A 22,018-nucleotide genomic window follows, 5' to 3' on the forward strand; every position below is an offset into this window, starting at 1 on the left:
TCTCAGACTGGCCAATAAAAATAAAATATGAAGATGGGCAAAAGAACAGACATTGGACAGAGGAATTGATGGTTGCTGATAATGGGCCTTTGTATATATTCCATTTAAATTAAATAAAAATAAAAAGTTATTTACAGCTTCAAAAGTTATTTACAACAATGTCTACACTGTATTTCAGATCAATTTTATGTTATTTTAATGGACAACAAAATGTTTTTTTTTTTTTTTTAAAGGACATTTTTAAGTGACCCCAAACTTTTGAATGGTAGTGTATGATACTATTGGACAATGTGCCTAAAAGTATCCAACCTGGCACTGCATTGGAAGGAATACATGTGGTGCGAAGCCTTGCTGACGGTAGAGAAGTCTTGACTATATAACTGTCCGTGACAAAAACAAAAAAAAGTTCAGCAGCACTCATCCTGTAATCACAGCTACACCTAGTGGACATCGGCAGCAACTGCACAAAACGCCTGCTTGGCAATTCTCTCAACAAGCATTACTCACTCGCCCCATCGCGCAGTTTTGACTGACAGCTTTTGTCAGACTTTTCGTAACGGGTTATAATTTACCTTAGCAGGTTGGGATAATTAATGCAGCAGGCTAGGATAATTAGATTAAGAAAAGCGTTACATTTCAACTTTTGATGTTAATTTGACAAAAGCTTCTAGCCATAACCCTGTAGCACTGACTGGCGCATAGCATAGCGCAGCAACAAAGGCTCTTCTCCATTGTGGCCCTGCTGATGTTGTTGTAACTGTCTCGACTGTTCTCCGCCACGTTGTCTTGAGCCTCCCCTCTGGTGTCCAATGGACAGCTATTCTTGGAATAGAGTCTGTGTTCTTTCATAGAAACGTGTCCTATCCAGCGCCAGTGGAGTCTCACCATGTATAAAGCGATTCAAGTTATGAAACAAATGCACTGTCAAAGCCAGGTCCCAGTGATTTTTCATCTCACCAAAGATGACCCAGACATCCACCTATGACATGATGAGTGAGGTCCATAGTGCTTTTGATGAGTTTATTGTAGTTATTCATGTGACTAGGATAACCATTTTTTTTAACATTTCCATTACCACTGATGCTGAGCAGACAGATACATACTGTATGTACAAAAACACACTGACAATGCTCTCCAATGATCAGAATCTTAATTGAGAGATTTACAGATAAAACATTAAATGAGTAGATCTTATCTATACAGTTACAGGACCTCCAAAGAGATTTAGAATAAGTCCCAAATGGCACCCCATTCCCTAGTGCACTACTTTTACCAGAGCCCTTGGGCCCTAAAAGTAGTGCACTTTATAGGAAATAGGGTGCCATCTGGGATACAACCACATACAGTACTGCCAAAGCATGATACAAGCAAGCAAATAGTGGTGAACCAGCCCTGCTTGCCAGGAATGAGGATTATATCACGTGACATGATCAGACTAACTCCCAGACTTCCAAGCAGCTTCCTGTGTCCCTCACAGTCAGTTGAGTCACCCCTGGGGTGTGTTCATTAGGCCCCCAATGGAATGACTATCCGGAATTGCAAATGCTTATTTTCCTATTGCAAAACATTTTCTGCCCTAATGAACATGACCCAGTACACAGTGTGATGGCGCAGACAAAGGTCCTTTTAACATGGAGACTAGGTGTTCATCCCAAATGTCACCCTATTCCCTATATGGTGCACTATTTTGACCATGGCCCATAGGGTAGTGCATGATATAGGAATAAGGTGCAATTTGGGAGTCTAACATGCATTTTTTTTATGTTACAGGAAAGCATAACGTTACATCATTTGGTTCAGCTAATCAACAGATGGTCCATTGGATGAAAAAAAACAAAAAAACTGACACTAAAATACAACAACATGAATGAGTAATTTTCTCCCTGAAGTCCCAGGACAGTGTCGTGAGTGCAACAAGGGTTTTTGCCTTTTCTCTGCCATGATTGGTGCAGAAGGAACCCAAGCGAGCACTTCCTGGGGTCACTGGCGCTTGGCCTTGTAGGGTCGCGAGCGTTTCCTGCGGTCTGGTTTCCTCTGTTTGTGTAAACGTCCGATGCTCACTCCCTGGCGACGACGCACAGAGATATTCTGCTCAACCAGACTGGCCAACATGCCTGCAGACAGAAAGCTGATCAGAGGAGAAATGACAATGACTGAACTCCATTGATTTGATTTAAAAGAGGTTCCTATAAAATTGCCTGAAATATATATAAAAACATTTCCTGCCCTTGTCAAAGAAGAAAAAGCATCATTTATTAACTACTCTCAACCAGCATGGGTCTCAGACTGCACAGCAGGCAGTAGGGGTGAAATATAGAGATGTGCCATTAGTTAATATGAGTGAAAGGAGAGAGGGAGGTAGAGGAAAAGACAGAATGTGCATGAAAATCCACCTAGGTTGCTATACCAAAGGAAAGAGGTGGCCTTACCTTCTTGTGCCAGCATGGATATGAAGGTGCAGATGAACTCGTCATAATTATGGGTCCTCCTCTGGTCATCAATCTGGTCAAAACATGGGTGAACATTGAGATTGGCACACCAACATACAAAACCCACACAAAATGCATAACACAAACACGCCCACATAGATCTGGAGGTCTGATTAAACGTTTTAATGGCTCTGCTTTAGAGCCACTACAATAACCTTGTATTTTTTCCTCTTCTCCACCTCCTCCTTTAGAAACACTTCATAGTTGGCGATGTCAGCCTCCACACACTTGAGCAGAGCAAGCAGCTCCTGCAGGAAACAAGTGAGAAACAACAAATTGTGACACACTCGCTCTCAATTCAGTTAAATTCAAGGGCTTTATTGGCATGCCAATTATATGTTAACATTGCCAAAGCAAGTGAAGTAGATAAAAGTTAAATAAAACAATAAAAATGAACAGTAAACATTACACTCAGAAGTTTCAAAAGAATAAAGACATTTCAAATGTCATATTATTAGCAAATAGTTCAAGTACAAAAGGGAAAATAAATAAACATGGGTGTATTTACAATGGTGTTTGTTCTTCACTCGTTGCCCTTTTGTGGCAACAGGTCACAAACCTTGTGGTATTTCACCCAGTAGATATGGGACTTTATCAAAATTGGGTTTGTTTTCAAATTCTTCGTGGGTCTGTGTAATCTGAGGGAAATATGTGTCTCTAATATGGTCTTACATTTGGCAGGAGGTTAGGAAGTGCAGCTCAGTTTCCACCTCATTTTGTGGGCAGTGTGCACATAGCCTGTCTTCTCTTGAGAGCCATGTCTGCCTACGGCGGCCTTTCTCAATAGCAAGGCTATGCTCACTGAGTCTGTACATAGTCAAAGCATTCCTTAAGTTTGGGTCAGTCAAAGTGGTCAGGTATTCTTCCACTGTACTCTCTGTTTAGGGCTAAATAGCATTGTGGTTTGCTCTGTTTTTGTTCATTCTTTCCAATGTGTCAAGTAATTATCTTTTGGTTCTCATGATTTGGTTGGATCTAACGGTGTTGCTGTCCTGAGGCTCTGTGGGGTCTGTTTGTGTTTGTGAACAGAGCCCCAGGACCAGCTTGCTTAGGGGACTCTTCTCCAGGTTCATCTCTCTGTAGGTAATGGCTTTGTTATGGAAGGTTTACATTGTACGCTGGGGATATTTTTGCATAATTCTTCATGGAGTCTCTCAATTTGGTTGGTCCCTTTCTTGGTTGGTGAGCGGATCTATAACTGTATTTTTAGCCAGATCCTATTTGGTATGTCAAATGTTATGTTCCCTTTGATGGCATAGAAAGACGATATCACTGATATGCTTCCATCTAGACACCGTTGCCCTAGAGTACAAAAAAAATGATGCATACCTCGGCCTAAATATCAGCGTCACAACGAGCTGTTGCCTTGTCGCTCAGCTCGTTCACAGCTTTGTGAACGAGCTGTGGCGCTGATGTTAAAGCCGAGGTATGTATAGTTTTTTTGTGCGCGCTGGGGCAATGGTGTCTAGATGGTATTTGTGGTCCTGGGAACTGGACCTTTTTTGGAACACCAACATTTTTGTCCTACTGAGATTTCTACTGACTCTGAAAAACACAAAAAGAAAGATGCCCAGGGTCTCTGCCCATCTGCGTGAACGTGCCTTAGGCATGCTGCAAGGAGGCATGAGGACTGCAGATGAGCCCAGGGCAATACATTGCACTGTCCGTACTGTGAGACGCCCAATACAGCGCTACAGGGAGACAGGATGGACAGCTGATCGTCCTCGCAGTGGCAGACCACGTGTAACAACACCTGCACAGGATCGGTACATCTGAACAACACACCTGCGGGACAGGTACAGGATGGCAACAGCTGCCCGAGTTACACCAGGAACGCACAATCCCTCCATCAGTTCTCAGACTGTCTGCAATAGGCTGAGAGAGGCTGGACTGAGGGCTCGTAGGCCTGTTGTAAGGCAGGTCCTTACAAGACATCACTGGCAACAACGTCGCCTATGGGTACAAACCCACCGTCGCTGGACCAGACAGGACTGGCAAAAAGTGCTCTTCACTGACAAGGGGTCTCACCAGGGGTGATGGTCGGATTCACATTTATCGTTGAAGGAATGCACGTTACACCAAGGCCTGTACTCTGGAGCGGGGTCGATTTGGAGGTGGAGGGTCCGTCATGGTCTGGGGCGGTGTGTCACAGCATCATCGGACTGAGCTTGTTGTCATTGCAGGCAATCTCAACACTGTGCGTTACAGGGAAGACATCCTCCTCCCTCATGTGGTACCCTTCCTGGAGGCTCATCCTGACATGACAATGCCACCAGCCATACTGCTCGTTCTGTACGTGATTTCCTGCAAGACAGGAATGTCAGTGTTCTGCCATGGCCAGCGAGCCCGGATCTCAATCCCATTGAGCATGTCTGGGACCTGTTGGATCGAAGGGTGAGGCCTAGGGCCATTCCCCCCAGAAATGTCTGGGAACTTGCAGTTGCCTTGGTGGAAGAGTGGGGTAACATCTCACAGCAAGAACCGGCAAATCTGGTGTAGTCCATGAGGAGGAGATGCACTGCAGTACTTAATGCAGCTGGTGGCCACATCAGACACTTACTTTTGATTTTGACCCTCCCTTTGTTCAGGGACACATTATTCCATTTCTGTTAGTCACATGTCTGTGGAACTTGTTCAGTTTATGTCTCAGTTGATGAATCTTGTTTTGTTCATACAAATATTTACACATGTTAAGTTTGCTGGAAATAAACGCAGTTAACAGTGAGAGGACGTTTCTTTTTTTCTGAGTTTATATCGCCAGATTTGTTTCTAAGAAAGAGGGAAAGGACTTACTTTAGGAGAGTATTTTTCCCCAGATGGCTTATTGCTTCCAACAGTTTCTGTGGAGATGACCTTTTCCATGCTGGGTTTGACCTCTGTTGCATCTCTGATCTCTTCCTCTTTCACCTCCACCGATGGTCCCTCCTTCCCCTCCTCCTTCACTCCATCCCCCTCTACTGCTGGATTGCTACCTTGCTCTTTTATCTTCTCTGGAGCGCCTGCCTTCTTCTCTTCAAGAGCTGTATCAGCTGTACAGGCAAGAAACAGACCTATTTAGCAGCTATAAACCAGACCTGGGTTCAAATACTCTTAAAATCTTTCAAATACTTTGAGTGTTTGTTTTAGCATGCCTGGAATGCAATTAAGCACAGATAGTCTTAAAATAATTCAAATAGTGCTTGAACCCAGGTCTGGTTCAAACTCAGTGATATCGTCTTCCATATGCATCTCAAGAGCGGTGTGACTCTGGTATTAGATTAGTATAATCCAGGTATTAATATGGATAATGTAATTAGGTCTGAAGGTAAACAGATGCTCTTTGAAATGTAATTTACGATGATCTTAATCAAGTGCCCATGTTCGCTTCCCCACAGGTCCAATACCTCAATTTCAATCGCTCTCACCCACCCACGCACACACCCGTCCTTCCTCACCGGGTGGTGGTACAGTGTATATAACCCCGTCCTCCTGTAGGTGCAGCAGGGCGGTGCTGACGGAGGGCCCCAGCTCTCTGACCGCCCGGTTCTGTCTGGCATCCAGCCTCAGCAGACCCTCATCCTCCCCAAACAACACCCGGGACAGGTGGGATGCCACAGGGCTGGAGGGCCGCGTGGCCGCCTGGGAGCGGGCCGGGGAGCGCAGTGGTGAGTTGAAGGCACTGCCGATCTCCGAGGCGGTGTCGGTGCTCTCGTTGCTGGGTGTGGGCGAGGGTTGGGAGGCGGCTGTGATCACGATGCCCCCAGTGCGGCCCTCGGTACGGACGGAGAGGGGCGTGGCCAGAGAGTCCTTCCTCTGGACTTCCTTCTTGAGTTTCTCGGCCAGGACGCCGAGTGCCAGCTTGGTCTCTACGCCGCTGCCTCCCCCGACACGGCCTGTACGGGAACGCAGCACCCCTTTACGCCTGAACCTACGCACACAAATACACGGACAAATGCACAAACATAACCAATACATTTCAAGCACTCCAATTGCTTGGAAGAGAACATTTTGATCCTAGATCAGCACTCCCACACTGAGACGCTTTGTGAATACGGGCCCATGTGATGTGAAGGAGCTGACCTGGTTGGTGTGCCAAGCTCTTCCTCCTCTTCATCCTCATAGTCATCGTCATCAGAGTAGGGGGGCTGGGGCGCACCGGGCACCCGGGGACGACCCACCCCTGTCGCAAGGTCCTCACCCTCCTGTCAGAGAACAATCAGCGACCTTGCCAAGGCAAACATACAGTATTGGCTTCGAGTCAAATCCTAACTTGAGATAGGAGTATGTAAGTCAAGACTGTTGTAAAAATCATCATGCATTAGAGATTTGTATGGAAATGTTGAGTTGTGTCACATCAAAACCCGTCCCCCCGACCTGCATGGGGGACTTGGCGTAGTTGTGGTTGTCCAAGAAGGCTGGTAGGCGAGGGACTATGGGGCTGGTGACAGGCTGGGAGGTCCCCGCTCCCCCCAATGGGGCAGCTGGCTTCCCCATGGCTTTCCCCTTGCCTGAGGAGCTCGCGACCAATTGGGACTGGGCTGCTGTGTCTGCACAACAGGGGAACACATGGTCAGAGTCCATGAATGTCAATGTACCAGTTGAAGCACATCATACCCTGCAACAGGCAGCATCCCAAATGACACCCTATTCCATATATAGTGCATTACTTTTGACAGGGCCCTGGGCAAAGGTAGTGGACAATAAAGGCAATAGGGTGACTAATAAGACTCACATTCTCATGTCTATAAAGAGAATCAACATTGGGGAGGTTCAGAGCTGAATTTAATACTTGTGGGAGGAGTCTGCTCAGCCCCCTGTGATGTAACAGGTTGAGGGTCCGCCTCTTCTTTTTTGATAGTAGGGGGTGTGTCGTCTGAGGGGGAGGGGTCTGGCTTCTTCCTGTCCTGTACAAGCTCTGGCTGGGTGACCCGGATCAGCTGGGGAACAGGTCACACTCATATCAAGTCAATCAGACAGACATTGTGCATGTCTGTATATCTGTGTGTATGCGTCTATGGGTGCATTCATTTTAGCTAATCAAGGGAACCAGGCAAGCTAATGCACCCACAGACACATATAAACAGATATACAGACACGCACAGTCTCACTGGGCGGTATTAGTGGGCACCATTGTCTGTGTCCAGATCTACTGTAGCCACTCCAGAACCGTTTGATAGTTATGATTCACAGACACTTTAATCATTTTACAGGCACTCTTATACAGAGCAATGAAGGTTAAGTGCCTTACTCAAGGGCACATTGACAGATTTGTTTTACCTAGTCGGCTCAGGGATATAAACCAGCAAACTTTCGGTTACTGGACCAACACTCTTAACCGCTAGACTCCCTGCCACCGTGCGCTCACACATGCACACACCCCTGTGTCTCCTGACCTGCTGTAGACCCTCCAGTACCATCTGTCTGTTCCTCTTCAGGATCTCCAGTTTTGACTCATACTTCACCCTGCGGTCCGGAACCACTGCCATCAGGTTGAAGCGGATATCATGGTAGGGCTCTCTGGGAGGGGCGAGAAAAGTGTGTGTGAGAGAGAGTTAGAGTCTGAACATCTCATTCAGTGTTACTGAGGCAGGAGATTGGCCCCTGACTCACCCAGCCGTGGCCAAGCCAATCCTCTCCATAATGACCCGCCGTGCCTTATCCGTCCACTCCTCCTCCTCTCCCCATGGCCCTGAGAGAGCGAGAGAAAATGAAATGTTTACAATTGACCCCCCTCTAAAAACTGCTTTATAGAGCCCATGAGGTCACTGGAGTGTACACCTAGTGTGCGTCCCAAATGGCACCCTATTCCCTATATAGTGCACAAATTTTGACCCAAGCCCTAGCAGAACTGGCCAAGAGTAGTGCACTATACCTGGAATAGGGTAGCATTTGGGAAACAGCCATTGTAGTCTAACAGTAGTCCTCAGGCGTTATATTGTTATATAATAAAGCCACGCTGTAGATTAGAGAAGTCAAGGTGCTTTGAAGGCGCCAGGCTGTCTCAACGTGAGTTAGTGGTACAATGCTGCTTCTCTAAGTCCATCACAGTTTGCAGTTCTTACCGTGGTCAATGGGGTACGCCTTGAGGCCGTCTAGCTCAAACAAGCGGTCTTTGATGGGCACGTAGCTGACAAAGTGGAATGCTTCCATGGTCCGCACGGCGCTAATCCCGTTCTGCTTCTCCGGCAGGTGCCTGGGCTCCGGTCTCCATGGAAAGAGAAGGAAGAGGTGTGAGAATTGGACAGAGCTGAACATCACTGGTAGCCCTTTCCATTCACTGCCCGCAACCTTGTTCTGTACACCTCCAAAACAAAGGTCATGTGGTTTGGTAAGAAGATTGCTCCTCTCCCCATAGGTGTGATTACTACCTTCGAGGGTTTTGAGCTTGAGGTAGTCACCTCATACAAGTACTTGGGAGTATGACTAGACGGTACACTGTCCTTCTCTCGGCACATATCAAAGCTGCAGGGTAAAGTTAAATCTAGACCTGGTTCCCTCGATCATCTGCCAAACTAACCCTGATTCAGATGACCATCCTACCCATGCTAGATTACGGAGACATCATTTATAGATCAGCAGGTAAGGGTGCTCTCGAGCGGCTAGATGTTCTTTACCATTCAGCCATCAGATTTGCCACCAATGCTCCTTATAGTACACATCATTGCACTCTATACTCCTCTGTAAACTGGTCATCTCTATATACCCATCGCAAGACCCACCGGTTGATGCTTATTTATAAAACCCTCTTAGGCCTCACTCCCCCCATCTGAGATATCTACTGCAGCCCTCATCCTCCACATACAACACCCGTTCTGCCAGTCACATTCTGTTGAAGGTCCACAAAGCACACACATCCCTGGGTCGCTCATCTTTTCAGTTCACTGCAGCTAGCGACTGGAACGAGCTGCAACAAACACTCAAACTGGACAGTTTTATCTCAATCTATTCATTCAAAGACTCAATCATGGACATTTTTACTGACAGTTGTGGCTGCTTTGCATGATGTATTGTTGTCTCTACCTTCTTGCCCTTTGTGCTGTTGTCTGTGCCCAATAATGTTTGTACCTTGTGCTGCTGCCATGCTGTGTTACTAACATGTTGTCATGTGTTGCTGCCATGCTATGTTGTTGTCTTAGGTCTATGTCGTGGTGTGTTTTGTCCTAGATTTTTTATTATTATTATTTTAATCCCAGCCCCGTAGGAGGCCTTCTGCCTTTTGGTAGGCCGTCATTGTAAATACGAATTTGTTCTTAACTGACTGACCTAGTTAAATAGAAAAATAAATGCAATACCAGTCAATCATGGTGGCAGTGCCACATTTGTATACAGCAGGGTTGTATTCGTTAGTGCACAGCATAGCAAAACATTTTGCAACGAAAAATGAAAACAATCGTTTCTTATTGGACAAGTTCAGGTAGGTCATTTCCTGTTTCAGTCTTTTCTTACGTGCCTAGAGAATAAAACCTAGTGCTAGACCCAGAATGAAGGGGCATACACAATAGGGAGGGACAGGTGCAACAGTGTCTCCTACCTGGCATGGCTGTTGTGTGCTTTAGCCAGCTCTGGGGCATTTCCAATGGCGTAGCCTTTACTCTGAAAGAACATAAAATACCATCATGTAAAATTGATTAATCACGACACCACAGTAAAAATTGGAGAGAGGTGTGTGGTGTGTGTACACCTCACCTCTGGGCCGAAGCCTTTAGTGAAAGTCTTCATGCGACTGAGGGTAGTGCCCAACTCAACCCCACTACAGTTCAGGAGCACACTCAGAAGTGCATGGGTGGCGCAGGAGTTTGGGATCAGCTGGACACAAAAATAAGAACTGAAAGGAACTCAATGGCATAAAAAGAAAAACAATGCTTCCTAGGACACCGTCGGCACAGTAGGAAATGACGGAATGCACCACTTTCTGACAACAGTATACAGTGTCTTCGGAAAGTATTCATACCCCTTGACAAGTCCACATTTTGTTACAGCCTTACTCTAAAAAAAGGTTTTATTTTTTTTATCCTCAGCAATCTACACACAATACCCCATAAATCCAAAGCGAAAACATTTTTACTAATTTATGCAAAATTTCAAAAAACATTTCAGAGCCTTTGCTATGAGACTCAAAATTGAGCTCAGGTGCATATTGTTTCCACTGATCATCCTTTAGATATACAACTGGATTTGAGTACACATGTGGTAAATTCAATTGATTGGACATGATTTGGAAAGGAACACACCTGTCTATATAAAACGTCCTACAGATCACAGTGAATATAAAAGGAAAAACCAAGCCATGGAGGTCAAAGGAATTGTCCGTAAAGCGCAGAGACAGGACTGTGTCAAGGCACAGATCTGGGGAAGGGTACCAAAACATTTCTGCAGCCCTGAAGGTCCCCAAGAACACAATGTCCTCCATCATTCTTCCTAGAGCTAGCGGTCTGGCCAAACTGAGCAATTTGGGGAGAAGGGCCTTAGTCAGGGAGGTGACCAAGAATGGGATGGTCACTGAAAGAGCTCCAGAGTTCCTCTGTGGAGATGGGAGAACCTTCCAGAAGGACAACCATCTATGCAGAACTCCACCAATCAGGCCTTTATGGTTGAGTGGCCAGATGGAAGCCATGCCTCAGTAAAAGGCACCTAACTCGCTTGGAGTTTGCCAACAGGCACCTAAAGACTCTCAGACCATGAGAAACAAGATTCTCTGGTCTGATGAAACCAAGATTGAACGTCACTTCTGGAGGAAACCTGGCACCATCCCTACGGTGAAGTATGGTGGTGGCAGTATCATGCTGTGGGGATGTTTTCCAGCAGCAGGGGCAGGGAGACTAGTCAGGATTGAGGCAAAGATGAACGGAGAAAAGTACAGAGAGATCCTTGAAGAAAACCTGGCTTTGGGACAAGTCTCTGAATGTCCTTGAGTGGCCCAGCCAGAGCCCGGACTTGAACCCAATCGAACATCTCTGGAGAGACCTGAAAATAGCTGTGTAGCAACACTCCCCATCCAACCTGACAGAGCTTGAGAGGATCTGCAGAGAAGAATGGGAGAAACTCCCCAAATACAGGTGCGCCAAGCTTGTAGCAGAAGACTGGAGGCTGTAATCGCTGCCAAAGGTGCTTCAACAAAGCACTACTTATGTAAATGTTTTTTTTTTATAAATTTGCCAAAATTTCTAAAATCCTGTTTTTGCTTTGTCATTATGGGTTATTGTGTGTAGATTGATGAGGAAAACATTTTGTTTTATACATTTTAGAATAAGGCTGTAACCTACCAAAACGTGGAAAAAGTCTGTATTAAGGCAAACTGACTGCCCTGAACCGTACAGTGTAGTCAAGGATTAAACAGACTCACCTGGTGGGCAAAGAACATGTCATTAACAATGTCATCATCAATGACAGAGGTCTCATCCACCAAAGTGGAGACTTTCCTCCTAGACCTTCGCTCCTCGATCCACTTGAACAGGAAGATGAAGCCATACACAGGGCTGGGGGGGGGGGGGGGGGGGGGGTGATAGGAGTTAGTCAACAGACAGCGGTCCACAGATTTGGGTCTCTCATACACAGTGGGGTTCATTTACATTAGTAAGGCTTTCAAAGAGGTTGTCAGTGTGAAATAGGGCTCTGGTCAAAAGTAGTGCACTATGTAGGGAATAGGTAAATCAAATCAAATTTTATTTAAATCAAATGGTTAGCAGATGTTAATGCGAGTGTAGCGAAATGCTTGTGCTTCTAGTTCCGACAATGCAGTAATAACAAGTAATCTAACTAACAATTCCAAAACTACTGTCTTGGTCACAGTGTAAGGGGATAAAGAATATGTACATAAGGATATATGAATGAGTGATGGTACAGAGCAGCATAGGCAAGATACAGTAGATGGTATCGAGTACAGTATGTACAAATGAGATGAGTATGTAAACAAAGTGGCATAGTTTAAAGTGGCTAGTGATACATGTATTACATAAGGATACAGTCGATGATATAGAGTACAGTATATACGTATGCATATGAGATGAATAATGTAGGGTAAGTAACATTATATAAGGTAGCATTGTTTAAAGTGGCTAGTGATATATTTACATCATTTCCCATCAATTCCCATTATTAAAGTGGCTGGAGTTGAGTCAGTGTCAGTGTGTTGGCAGCAGCCACTCAGTGTTAGTGGTGGCTGTTTAACAGTCTGATGGCCTTGAGATAGAAGCTGTTTTTCAGTCTCTCGGTCCCAGCTTTGATGCACCTGTACTGACCTCGCCTTCTGGATGATAGCGGGGTGAACAGGCAGTGGCTCGGGTGGTTGATGTCCTTGATGATCTTTATGGCCCTGTGACATCGGGTGGTGTAGGTGTCCTGGAGGGCAGGTAGTTTGCCCCCGGTGATGCGTTGTGCAGACCTCACTACCCTCTGGAGAGCCTTACGGTTGAGGGCGGTGCAGTTGCCATACCAGGCGGTGATACAGCCCGCCAGGATGCTCTCGATTGTGCATCTGTAGAAGTTTGTGAGTGCTTTTGGTGACAAGCCGAATTTCTTCAGCCTCCTTCACGATGCTGTCTGTGTGAGTGGACCAATTCAGTTTGTCTGTGATGTGTATGCCGAGGAACTTAAAACTTGCTACCCTCTCCACTACTGTTCCATCGATGTGGATAGGGGGGTGTTCCCTCTGTGGTTTCCTGAAGTCCACAATCATCTCCTTAGTTTTGTTGACGTTGAGTGTGAGGTTATTTTCCTGACACCACACTCCGAGGGCCCTCACCTCCTCCCTGTAGGCCGTCTCGTCGTTGTTGGTAATCAAGCCTACCACTGTTGTGTCGTCCGCAAACTTGATGATTGAGTTGGAGGCGTGCGTGGCCACGCAGTCGTGGGTGAACAGGGAGTACAGGAGAGGGCTCAGAACGCACCCTTGTGGGGCCCCAGTGTTGAGGATCAGCGGGGAGGAGATGTTGTTGCCTACCCTCACCACCTGGGGGCGGCCCGTCAGGAAGTCCAGTACCCAGTTGCACAGGGCGGGGTCGAGACCCAGGGTCTCGAGCTTGATGACGAGCTTGGAGGGTACTATGGTGTTGAATGCCGAGCTGTAGTCGATGAACAGCATTCTCACATAGGCATTCCTCTTGTCCAGATGGGTTAGGGCAGTGTGCAGTGTGGTTGAGATTGCATCGTCTGTGGACCTATTTGGGCGGTAAGCAAATTGGAGTGGGTCTAGGGTGTCAGGTAGGGTGGAGGTGATATGGTCCTTGACTAGTCTCTCAAAGCACTTCATGATGACGGATGTGAGTGCTACGGGGCGGTAGTCGTTTAGCTCAGTTACCTTAGCTTTCTTGGGAACAGGAACAATGGTGGCCCTCTTGAAGCATGTGGGAACAGCAGACTGGTATAGGGATTGATTGAATATGTCCGTAAACACACCGGCCAGCTGGTCTGCGCATGCTCTGAGGGCGCGGCTGGGGATGCCGTCTGGGCCTGTAGCCTTGCGAGGGTTAACACGTTTAAATGTCTTACTCACCTCGGCTGCAGTGAAGGAGAGACCGCATGTTTTCGTTGCAGGCCGTGTCAGTGGCACTGTATTGTCCTCAAAGCGGGCAAAAAAGTTATTTAGTCTGCCTGGGAGCAAGACATCCTGGTCCGTGACTGGGCTGGGTTTCTTCCTGTAGTCCGTGATTGACTGTAGACCCTGCCACATGCCTCTTGTGTCTGAGCCGTTGAATTGAGATTCTACTTTGTCTCTGTACTGGCGCTTAGCTTGTTTGATAGCCTTGCGGAGGGAATAGCTGCACTGTTTGTATTCGGTCATGTTACCAGACACCTTGCCCTGATTAAAAGCAGTGGTTCGCGCTTTCAGTTTCACACGAATGCTGCCATCAATCCACGGTTTCTGGTTAGGGAATGTTTTAATCGTTGCTATGGGAACGACATCTTCAACGCACGTTCTAATGAACTCGCACACCGAATCAGCGTATTCGTCAATGTTGTTGTCTGACGCAATACGAAACATCTCCCAGTCCACGTGATGGAAGCAGTCTTGGAGTGTGGAGTCAGCTTGGTCGGACCAGCGTTGGACAGACCTCAGCGTGGGAGCCTCTTGTTTTAGTTTCTGTCTGTAGGCAGGGATCAACAAAATGGAGTCGTGGTCAGCTTTTCCGAAAGGGGGGCGGGGCAGGGCCTTATATGCGTCGCGGAAGTTAGAGTAACAATGATCCAAGGTCTTTCCACCCCTGGTTGCGCAATCGATATGCTGATAAAATTTAGGGAGTCTTGTTTTCAGATTAGCCTTGTTAAAATCCCCAGCTACAATGAATGCAGCCTCCGGATAAATCGTTTCCAGTTTGCAGAGAGTTAAATAAAGTTTGTTCAGAGCCATCGATGTGTCTGCTTGGGGGGGATATATACGGCTGTGATTTTAATCGAAGAGAATTCTCTTGGTAGATAATGCGGTCTACATTTGATTGTGAGGAATTCTAAATCAGGTGAACAGAAGGATTTGAGTTCCTGTATGTTTCTTTCATCACACCATGTCACGTTGGCCATGAGGCATACGCCCCCGCCCCTCTTCTTACCAGAAAGATGTTTGTTTCTGTCAGCGTGATGCGTGGAGAAACCCGTTGGCTGCACCGCTTCGGATAGAGTCTCTCCAGTGAGCCATGTTTCAGTGAAGCAAAGGACGTTACAGTCTCTGATGTCCCTCTGGAATGCTACCCTTGCTCGGATTTCATCAACCTTGTTGTCAAGAGACTGGACATTGGCAAGAAGAATGCTAGGGAGTGGTGTACGGTGTGCCCGTCTCCGGAGTCTGACCAGAAGACCGCCTCGTTTCCCTCTCTTTCGGAGTCGTTTTTCTGGGTCGCTGCATAGGATCCACTCCGTTGTCCTGTTTGTAAGGCAGAACACAGGATCCGCGTCGCGAAAAACATATTCTTGGTCGTACTGATGGTGAGTTGACGCTGATCTTATATTCAGTAGTTCTTCTCGACTGTATGTAATGAAACCTAAGATGACCTGGGGTACTAATGTAAGAAATAACACGTAAAAAAACAAAAAGCTGCATAGTTTCCTAGGAACGCGAAGCGAGGCGGCCATCTCTGTCGGCGCCGGAAGTCAAAGCTAGCTCTTGATCTTGAGTAAGTTCCATTACACATACCAATAATGCTACATTTACATGGTACACGGTAGACAGCAAACCAGATGTCTGTTTTTAATGACAGCATGACGGTAAATGCTGTCGAGGCTGGCAGTGAATGCTGGAGTTTAAATATCATAGCCTTGTTTTCTACCGGATGTTTGTTTACTGAAATCACCATAGCAACATATTGATTTTTATAACTAAACCAAGATAGACCACAGCCCGTTGTTTCGAATGGGAACAAATTAGTCATACTAGGCAGAAAAAGCAAAGAGCTGGTCAGAGCCAAGTACGAGCTGGCGTTAGGGAACGCCTACTTTGAAGTGCATGTGCGCAATAACTCAATTCACCTTTGCACTCTGAAACAAAAAATAAATTAAAATAGGGCACTTTAGCAAAGAGTCTACAAAATGCAAAGCAAAGTCTACAAAATGTTGTCCTCTCTGTTCATAACATTCTAGTTTTTGGGAAGAGAAAACTGTATGGAGAGCAAATGTTCCATTGATGAGAAAATTTGCAGGATGTCGGCCAAAAGCCATCTCGTTCCAGCTTCTCCAACTGCGGGACACTTCGCTTCCTCTCACTACCATATTTGGTAGTGAGTGGAAACGCCAAGAGGATGCTTCACATCTATACATCTGGTGAAATATCTGTCTCACTGATCTATCTGTGCCGGGTTGCTTATGCAGTCACCGTCTTTCTTGCCCCGCTATGCTGACTTGTATGACGGTTTTTGCGTCCCACATCTAAACACAGCATAAGTCATTGTACAAATGCATGTTCTGTACAAGTGAGTTTTGTTAAGATGCAGTCTGAACAATTCATCCCAAAGGTGTTCGATGGAGTTGAGGTCAGGGCTCTGTGCAGGCCAATCAAGTTCTTCCACACCGATCGACAAACCATTTCTGTATGGGCCACGCTATATGTAGGGGGAATTGTCATTCTGAAAAAGGTAAAGGGCCTTCCCCAAACTGTTGCCACAAAATTGGAAGCATAGAATCATCTAGAATGCCATTGCATGCTGAGGCATTAAGGTTTCCCTTCACTGGAACTAAGGAGCCTTGCCCAAACCATGAAAAACAGCCTCAGACCATTACTCCTCCTCCACCAGATTTTACAGCTGGCACTATGCATTGGGGCAGGTAGCGTTTTCATGGCATCCGCCAAAACCAAATTTGTTCGATGGACTGCCAAATGGTGAGGCATGATCCATCACTCCAGAGAACACGTTTCCACTGCTCCAGAGTCCAATGGTGGCGAGCTTAAAACCACTCCAGCCGAGGCTTGGCATTGCCCATGGTGATCTTAGGCTCTGCTTCCAGAGGCAGTTTGGAAATTGGCAGTGAGTGTTGCAACACAGGGCAGATATTTATTACGCGCTACAGAACTCAGTGGTCCCGTTTTGTGATCTTGTGTGGCCTACGACTTCGCGGCTCCTAGACGTTTCCACTTCACAATAAGGGCACTTAGTTTGACCGGGGCAGCTCTAGCAAGGCAGAAATTTGATGACCTGACTTGTTGGAAAGGTGGCATCCTACGAGGTTGCCACATTGAAAGTCACGGAGTTCTTCAGTTAGGACATTTATACTGCCAATGTTTGTCTATGGCAATTGCATGGCTGTGTGCATGATTTTATACACCTGAAATAACCGAATCTACTCATTTGCTGGGTTGTCCACATATATTTTAGTATATACAGTTGAAGTCGGAAGTTTACATACACCTTAGCCAATTACATTTAAACTCAGTTTCACAATTCCTGACATTTAATCCTAGTAAAAATGCCCCGTCTTAGGATCACCACTTTATTTTAAGAATGTGAAATGTCAGAATAATAGTAGAGAATGATTTATTTCAGCTTTTATTTCTTTCATCACATTCCCAGTTGGTCAGAAGTTTACATACACTCAATTAGTATTTGGTAGCATTAACTTTAAATTGTTTTAACTTGGGTCAAACGTGTCAGGTAGCTTTCCACAAGCTTCCCACAATAAGTTGGGTGAATTTTGGCCCATTCCTCCTGACAGAGCTGGTGTAACTGAGTCAGGTTTGTAGGCCTCCTTGCTTGCACACTTTTTCAGTTCTGCCCACAAATGTTCTATAGTATTGAGGTCAGGGCTTTGTGATGGTCACTCCAATACCTTGACTTTGTTGTCCTTAAGTCATTTTGTCACCACTTTGGAAGTATACTTGGGGTCATTATCCATTTGGAAGACCCATTTGCGACCAAGCTTTAACTTCTTGACTGATGTCTTGAGATGTTGCTTAAATAGATCCACATAATTTTCCTACCTCATGAAGCCATCTATTTTGTGAAGTGCACCAGTCCCTCCTGCAGCAAAGCACCCCCACAACATGATGCTGCCACCTCTGTGCTTCACGGTTGGGATGGTGTTCTTTGGCTTGCAAGCCTCCCCCGTTTTCCTCCAAACATAACGATGGTCATTATGGCCAAACAGTTCTATTTTTGTTTCATCAGACCAGAGGACATTTCTCCAAAAAGTACAATCTTTGTCCCTGTGTGCAGTTGCAAACCTTAGTCTGGATTTTTTAATGGCGGTTTTGGAGCAGTGACTTCTTCCTTGCTGAGCGGCCTTTCAGGTTATGTCGATATAGGACTCGTTTTTCTGTGGATATAGATACTTTTGTACCTGTTTCCTCCAGCATCTTCACAAGGTCATTTGCTGTTGTTCTGGGATTGATTTGCACTCTTTGCACCAAAGTACGTTCATCTCTAGGAGACAGAACGCGTCTCCTTCCTGAGCGGTATGACGGCAGCGTGGTCCCATGGTGTTTATACTTGCGTACTATTGTTTGTACAGATGAACGTGGTACCTTCAGCCATTTGGAAATTGCTCCCAATGATGAACCAGACTTGTGGAGGTCTACAATTTTTTTTCTGAGGTCTTGGCTGATTTCTTTTGATTTTCCCATGATGTCAAGCAAAGCGGCACTGAGTTTGAAGGTAAGGTAGACCTTGAAATACATCCACAGGTACACCTCCAACTGACTCAAATTATGTCAATAAGCCTATCAGAAGCATCTAAAGCCATGACATAATTTTCTGGAATTTTCCAAGCTGTTTAAAGTAGAGGTCGACCGATCATGACTTTTCAATGCCAATACTGATTATTGAAGGACCAAAAAAGGCCGATACCGATTCATCGGCCAATTTATTTTATTTTTTACATATTTGTAATAATGACAATTACTTATTTTAGCTTAATATAATATATACAATATAATACATCAATAAAATCTATTTATTCTCAAATAATGAAGCATGTTCAATTTGGTTTAAATAATGCAAAAACTAATTGTTGGAGAAGAAAGTAAAAGTGCAATATGTGCCATGTAAAAAAGCTAACGTTTAAGTTCCTTGCTCAGAACATATGAAAGCTGGTGGTTCCTTTTAACATGGGTCTTCAATATTCCCAGGTAAGAAGTTTTAGGTTGTAGTTATTATAGGACTATTTCTCTCTATACCATTTGTATTTCATATACCTTTGACTATTGGATGTTCTAATAGGTACTTTGGTATTGCCAGCCTAATCTCGGGTGTTGGTAGGCTTGAAGTCATAAACAGCACAATGCTGGAAGCAGAGCGAAGAGCAGCTGGCAAATGCTCCTGCATTTGTGTGGTGTTTGCCTGCTGCTGCCTACCACCGCTCAGTCAGACTGCTCTTTCAAATCAGACTTAATCATAATAACACAGAAATACGAGCCTTAGGTCATTAATGAGAACTTGTTCTCAACTAGCCTACCTGGTTAAATAAAGGTGAAATAAAAAAAAGAAATGAATATGGTCAAATCCGGAAACTATCATTTCCGAAACAAAACGTTTATTTTTTTCTGTGAAATACGGAACCGTTCCATATTTTATCTAACGGATGGCATCCCTAAGTCTAAATATTGCTGTTAACATTGAAGGTTGTGCAATGTATGTCATAATTATGTACAATTCTGGCAAATTAATTACAGTTTTGTTAGATAGAAATGGTCTTCACACAGTTCACAATGAGCCAGGTGGCCCAAACTGCTGCATATAACCTGACTCTGCTTGCACAGAATGCAAGAGAAGTGACACAATTTCCCTAGTTAAAAGAAATTAGTGTTACAAGGCAATATTAACTAAATATGCAGGTTTAAAAATATATACTTGTGTATTGATTTTAAGAAAGGCATTGATGTTTATGGTTAGGTACACATTGGTGCAATGACAGTGTTTTTTTTCCACGAATGCACTTCTTAAATCACCCATTTGGTGAAGTAGGCTGTGATTCAATGATAAATTAACAGGCACGGCATCGATTATATGCAACGCAGGACAAGCTAGATAAACTAGTAATATCATTAACCATGTGTAGTTAACTAGTGATTATGTTAAGATTGATTGTTTTTTATAAGATAAGTTTAATGCTAGCTAGCACCTTAACTTGGCTCCTTGCTGCAGTCGCATAACAGGTAGTCAGCCTGCCATGCAGTCTCCTCGTGGAGTGCAATGTAATCGGCCATAATCGGTGTCCAAAAATGCTGATTACCGATTGTTATGAAAACTTGAAAATCGGCCCTAATTAAAATCGCCCATTCCGTTTAGTCGGTCGACCTCTAGTTTAAAGGCACAGTCAACTTAGTGTATGTAAACTTCTGACCCACTGGAATTGTGATAGTGATTTTGATAAGTGAAATAATCTGTCTAAACAATTGTTGGAAAAATTACTTGTGGCATGCAAAAAAACGATAGTTTGTTAACAAGAATTTTGTGGAGTGGTTGAAAAACTTGTTTTAATTACTCCAACCTAAGTGTATGTAAACTTCCGGCTTCAACTGTATAGTGTCTTTCATATTAGCAATAAATAACTTTTAAAAAATAAAACTATACATTGATACCCCTTTATAGGGTTAGTGTTCCCACGCAGCAATGTTACAGCACGTGTTTACGGAAGAAAGAGGGACTACTAGCTATCTATCTAGATAACTCTGAAACATCTGTGTGTAATGGAAGAAAGAGGGACCACTAGCTATCTATCTAGATAACTCTGAAACATCTGTGTGTAATGGAAGAAAGAGGGACCACTAGCTATCTATCTAGATAACTCTGAAACATCTGTGTGTAATGGAAGAAAGAGGGACCACTAGCTATCTATCTAGATAACTCTGAAACATCTGTGTGTAATGGAAGAAGGCCGCCAGAAACGTGTTGTCACTGAAAAATACTGTTGGCTATAATGTCAGTTAAAACACTAAGTGTGTATTTTGCATTTGTGAAATTAAAGTAGAGGGCTTTATGTTTCTATAACCATACCACAACGGTGTATCAATTCACGTTTAGATGGAGTATTTGGCTGTTTTGGCAGACAGAGCCAGCCTACCTCTGAAAATAACATAAGGGTATAACGATAGGCTCCTTAAGAATACATATTTGGCTAGAGAATAGGGTACCATTTCAGATAGTGACAGTAGCCTGATTAGCATGACTCCATACCTTGGACACTTGCTTTGTAGGTCGTATATCTCCTCTACCTGGACCCCCTTCACACCTACATTATAAACACACATGCAAAACACACAAAGGGATGCTCAAAGTATGTGCTGTTCAAACTTATCTAGTACATGTTACTTTAACAATCAGCCTGTCAAATCAACTCACCAAAATCTTCCACCAAGAGCGTGAACAGCCCTGCAAACACCATAGAAAACCACACGTTAATGGAGCGTTTAACACTATGGCATCGACCATAGAGATTATTATTCCTCCTTGTGCAACTGGCTAAGGCACAATATAGCTATTAACGTTAGCTGTGGTAATGGCATACGAGTATAACATTAATTGCTATTATTAAACGTGTTGATGTGTTTAGTGACAGTAAAACATAGATTATAAAACATTTCGATTTCAGATTAGATTTGACAACGAATTGGTTAATGTTAACTAGCGTTAGCTTCTTACCCGGGTCACTCTCGAGCTCCAGCCACCCTTTGTTCATTTTTGCATGTACACACAGTCAATCGATATTAAATCTAGTCCGCCAGTCCATATTTATAGAATCACTACATATAGTTTATCCAATTAGCTAACGGAACGAAGAAAAATGCATTTCTAAAACGTCGTAGCTAGTTGAGCGATAAACACAAAAGAATGACAGCTCGGACGCCTGAAATCTACGTAATTTAGATGCGACTTCGATAGAGTCGCGTTCAAGAGGTTTTCCACTAGATAGCCGACCTAAAATTGCTCTATTATACAAATTCATGAAAAGAAAATGTGCTTTTTGGTCTTAATATAAGGTTAGGGTCAGATATACGGTTAGCGGTGAGGTTAGGTTTAAAATCAGATACATTTTAGAAATAGACGGGGTTTAGACAAAAACAATACAGTGGGAAACTGGTTTAGCCATAATTATTACTTTGTGGCTGTGGTAACTAGTGACGACCGTCATTCAAT

The 22,018-nt window shown here is 44.5% G+C and overlaps 1 protein-coding gene across 2 annotated transcripts; it reads right to left on the reverse strand.

Annotated features, from left to right (window-relative positions):
* Positions 1–1,006: 1,006 nt before the first annotated feature.
* On the reverse strand, positions 1,007–21,978 carry LOC139413770 (ubiquitin carboxyl-terminal hydrolase BAP1-like). Of its 2 annotated transcripts, XM_071161505.1 has the most exons (17): positions 21,524–21,978; positions 21,224–21,253; positions 21,059–21,113; positions 11,812–11,944; positions 10,155–10,274; positions 10,000–10,061; positions 8,531–8,673; positions 8,079–8,157; positions 7,862–7,985; positions 7,258–7,405; positions 6,843–7,015; positions 6,549–6,670; positions 5,924–6,396; positions 5,283–5,518; positions 2,645–2,737; positions 2,430–2,502; positions 1,007–2,114 (listed from the first exon to the last, which is right to left on the reverse strand). In XM_071161505.1, the coding sequence occupies exons 1-17, from the start codon at positions 21,558–21,560 to the stop codon at positions 1,981–1,983; spliced, it is 2,235 nt and encodes a 744-aa protein (XP_071017606.1). In that variant the 5' UTR covers positions 21,561–21,978; the 3' UTR covers positions 1,007–1,980. The 2 variants fall into 2 exon arrangements, with proteins under 2 accessions (XP_071017606.1, XP_071017607.1); XM_071161506.1 differs by lacking the exons at positions 1,007–2,114; positions 2,430–2,502; positions 2,645–2,737 and having other exon boundaries at positions 5,288–5,518; positions 5,898–6,396.
* Positions 21,979–22,018: the final 40 nt, after the last annotated feature.

This window comes from Oncorhynchus clarkii, chromosome 7 (genome assembly GCF_045791955.1).
Source record: "Oncorhynchus clarkii lewisi isolate Uvic-CL-2024 chromosome 7, UVic_Ocla_1.0, whole genome shotgun sequence".
In the NCBI taxonomy this organism is placed as follows: domain Eukaryota; kingdom Metazoa; phylum Chordata; class Actinopteri; order Salmoniformes; family Salmonidae; genus Oncorhynchus; species Oncorhynchus clarkii.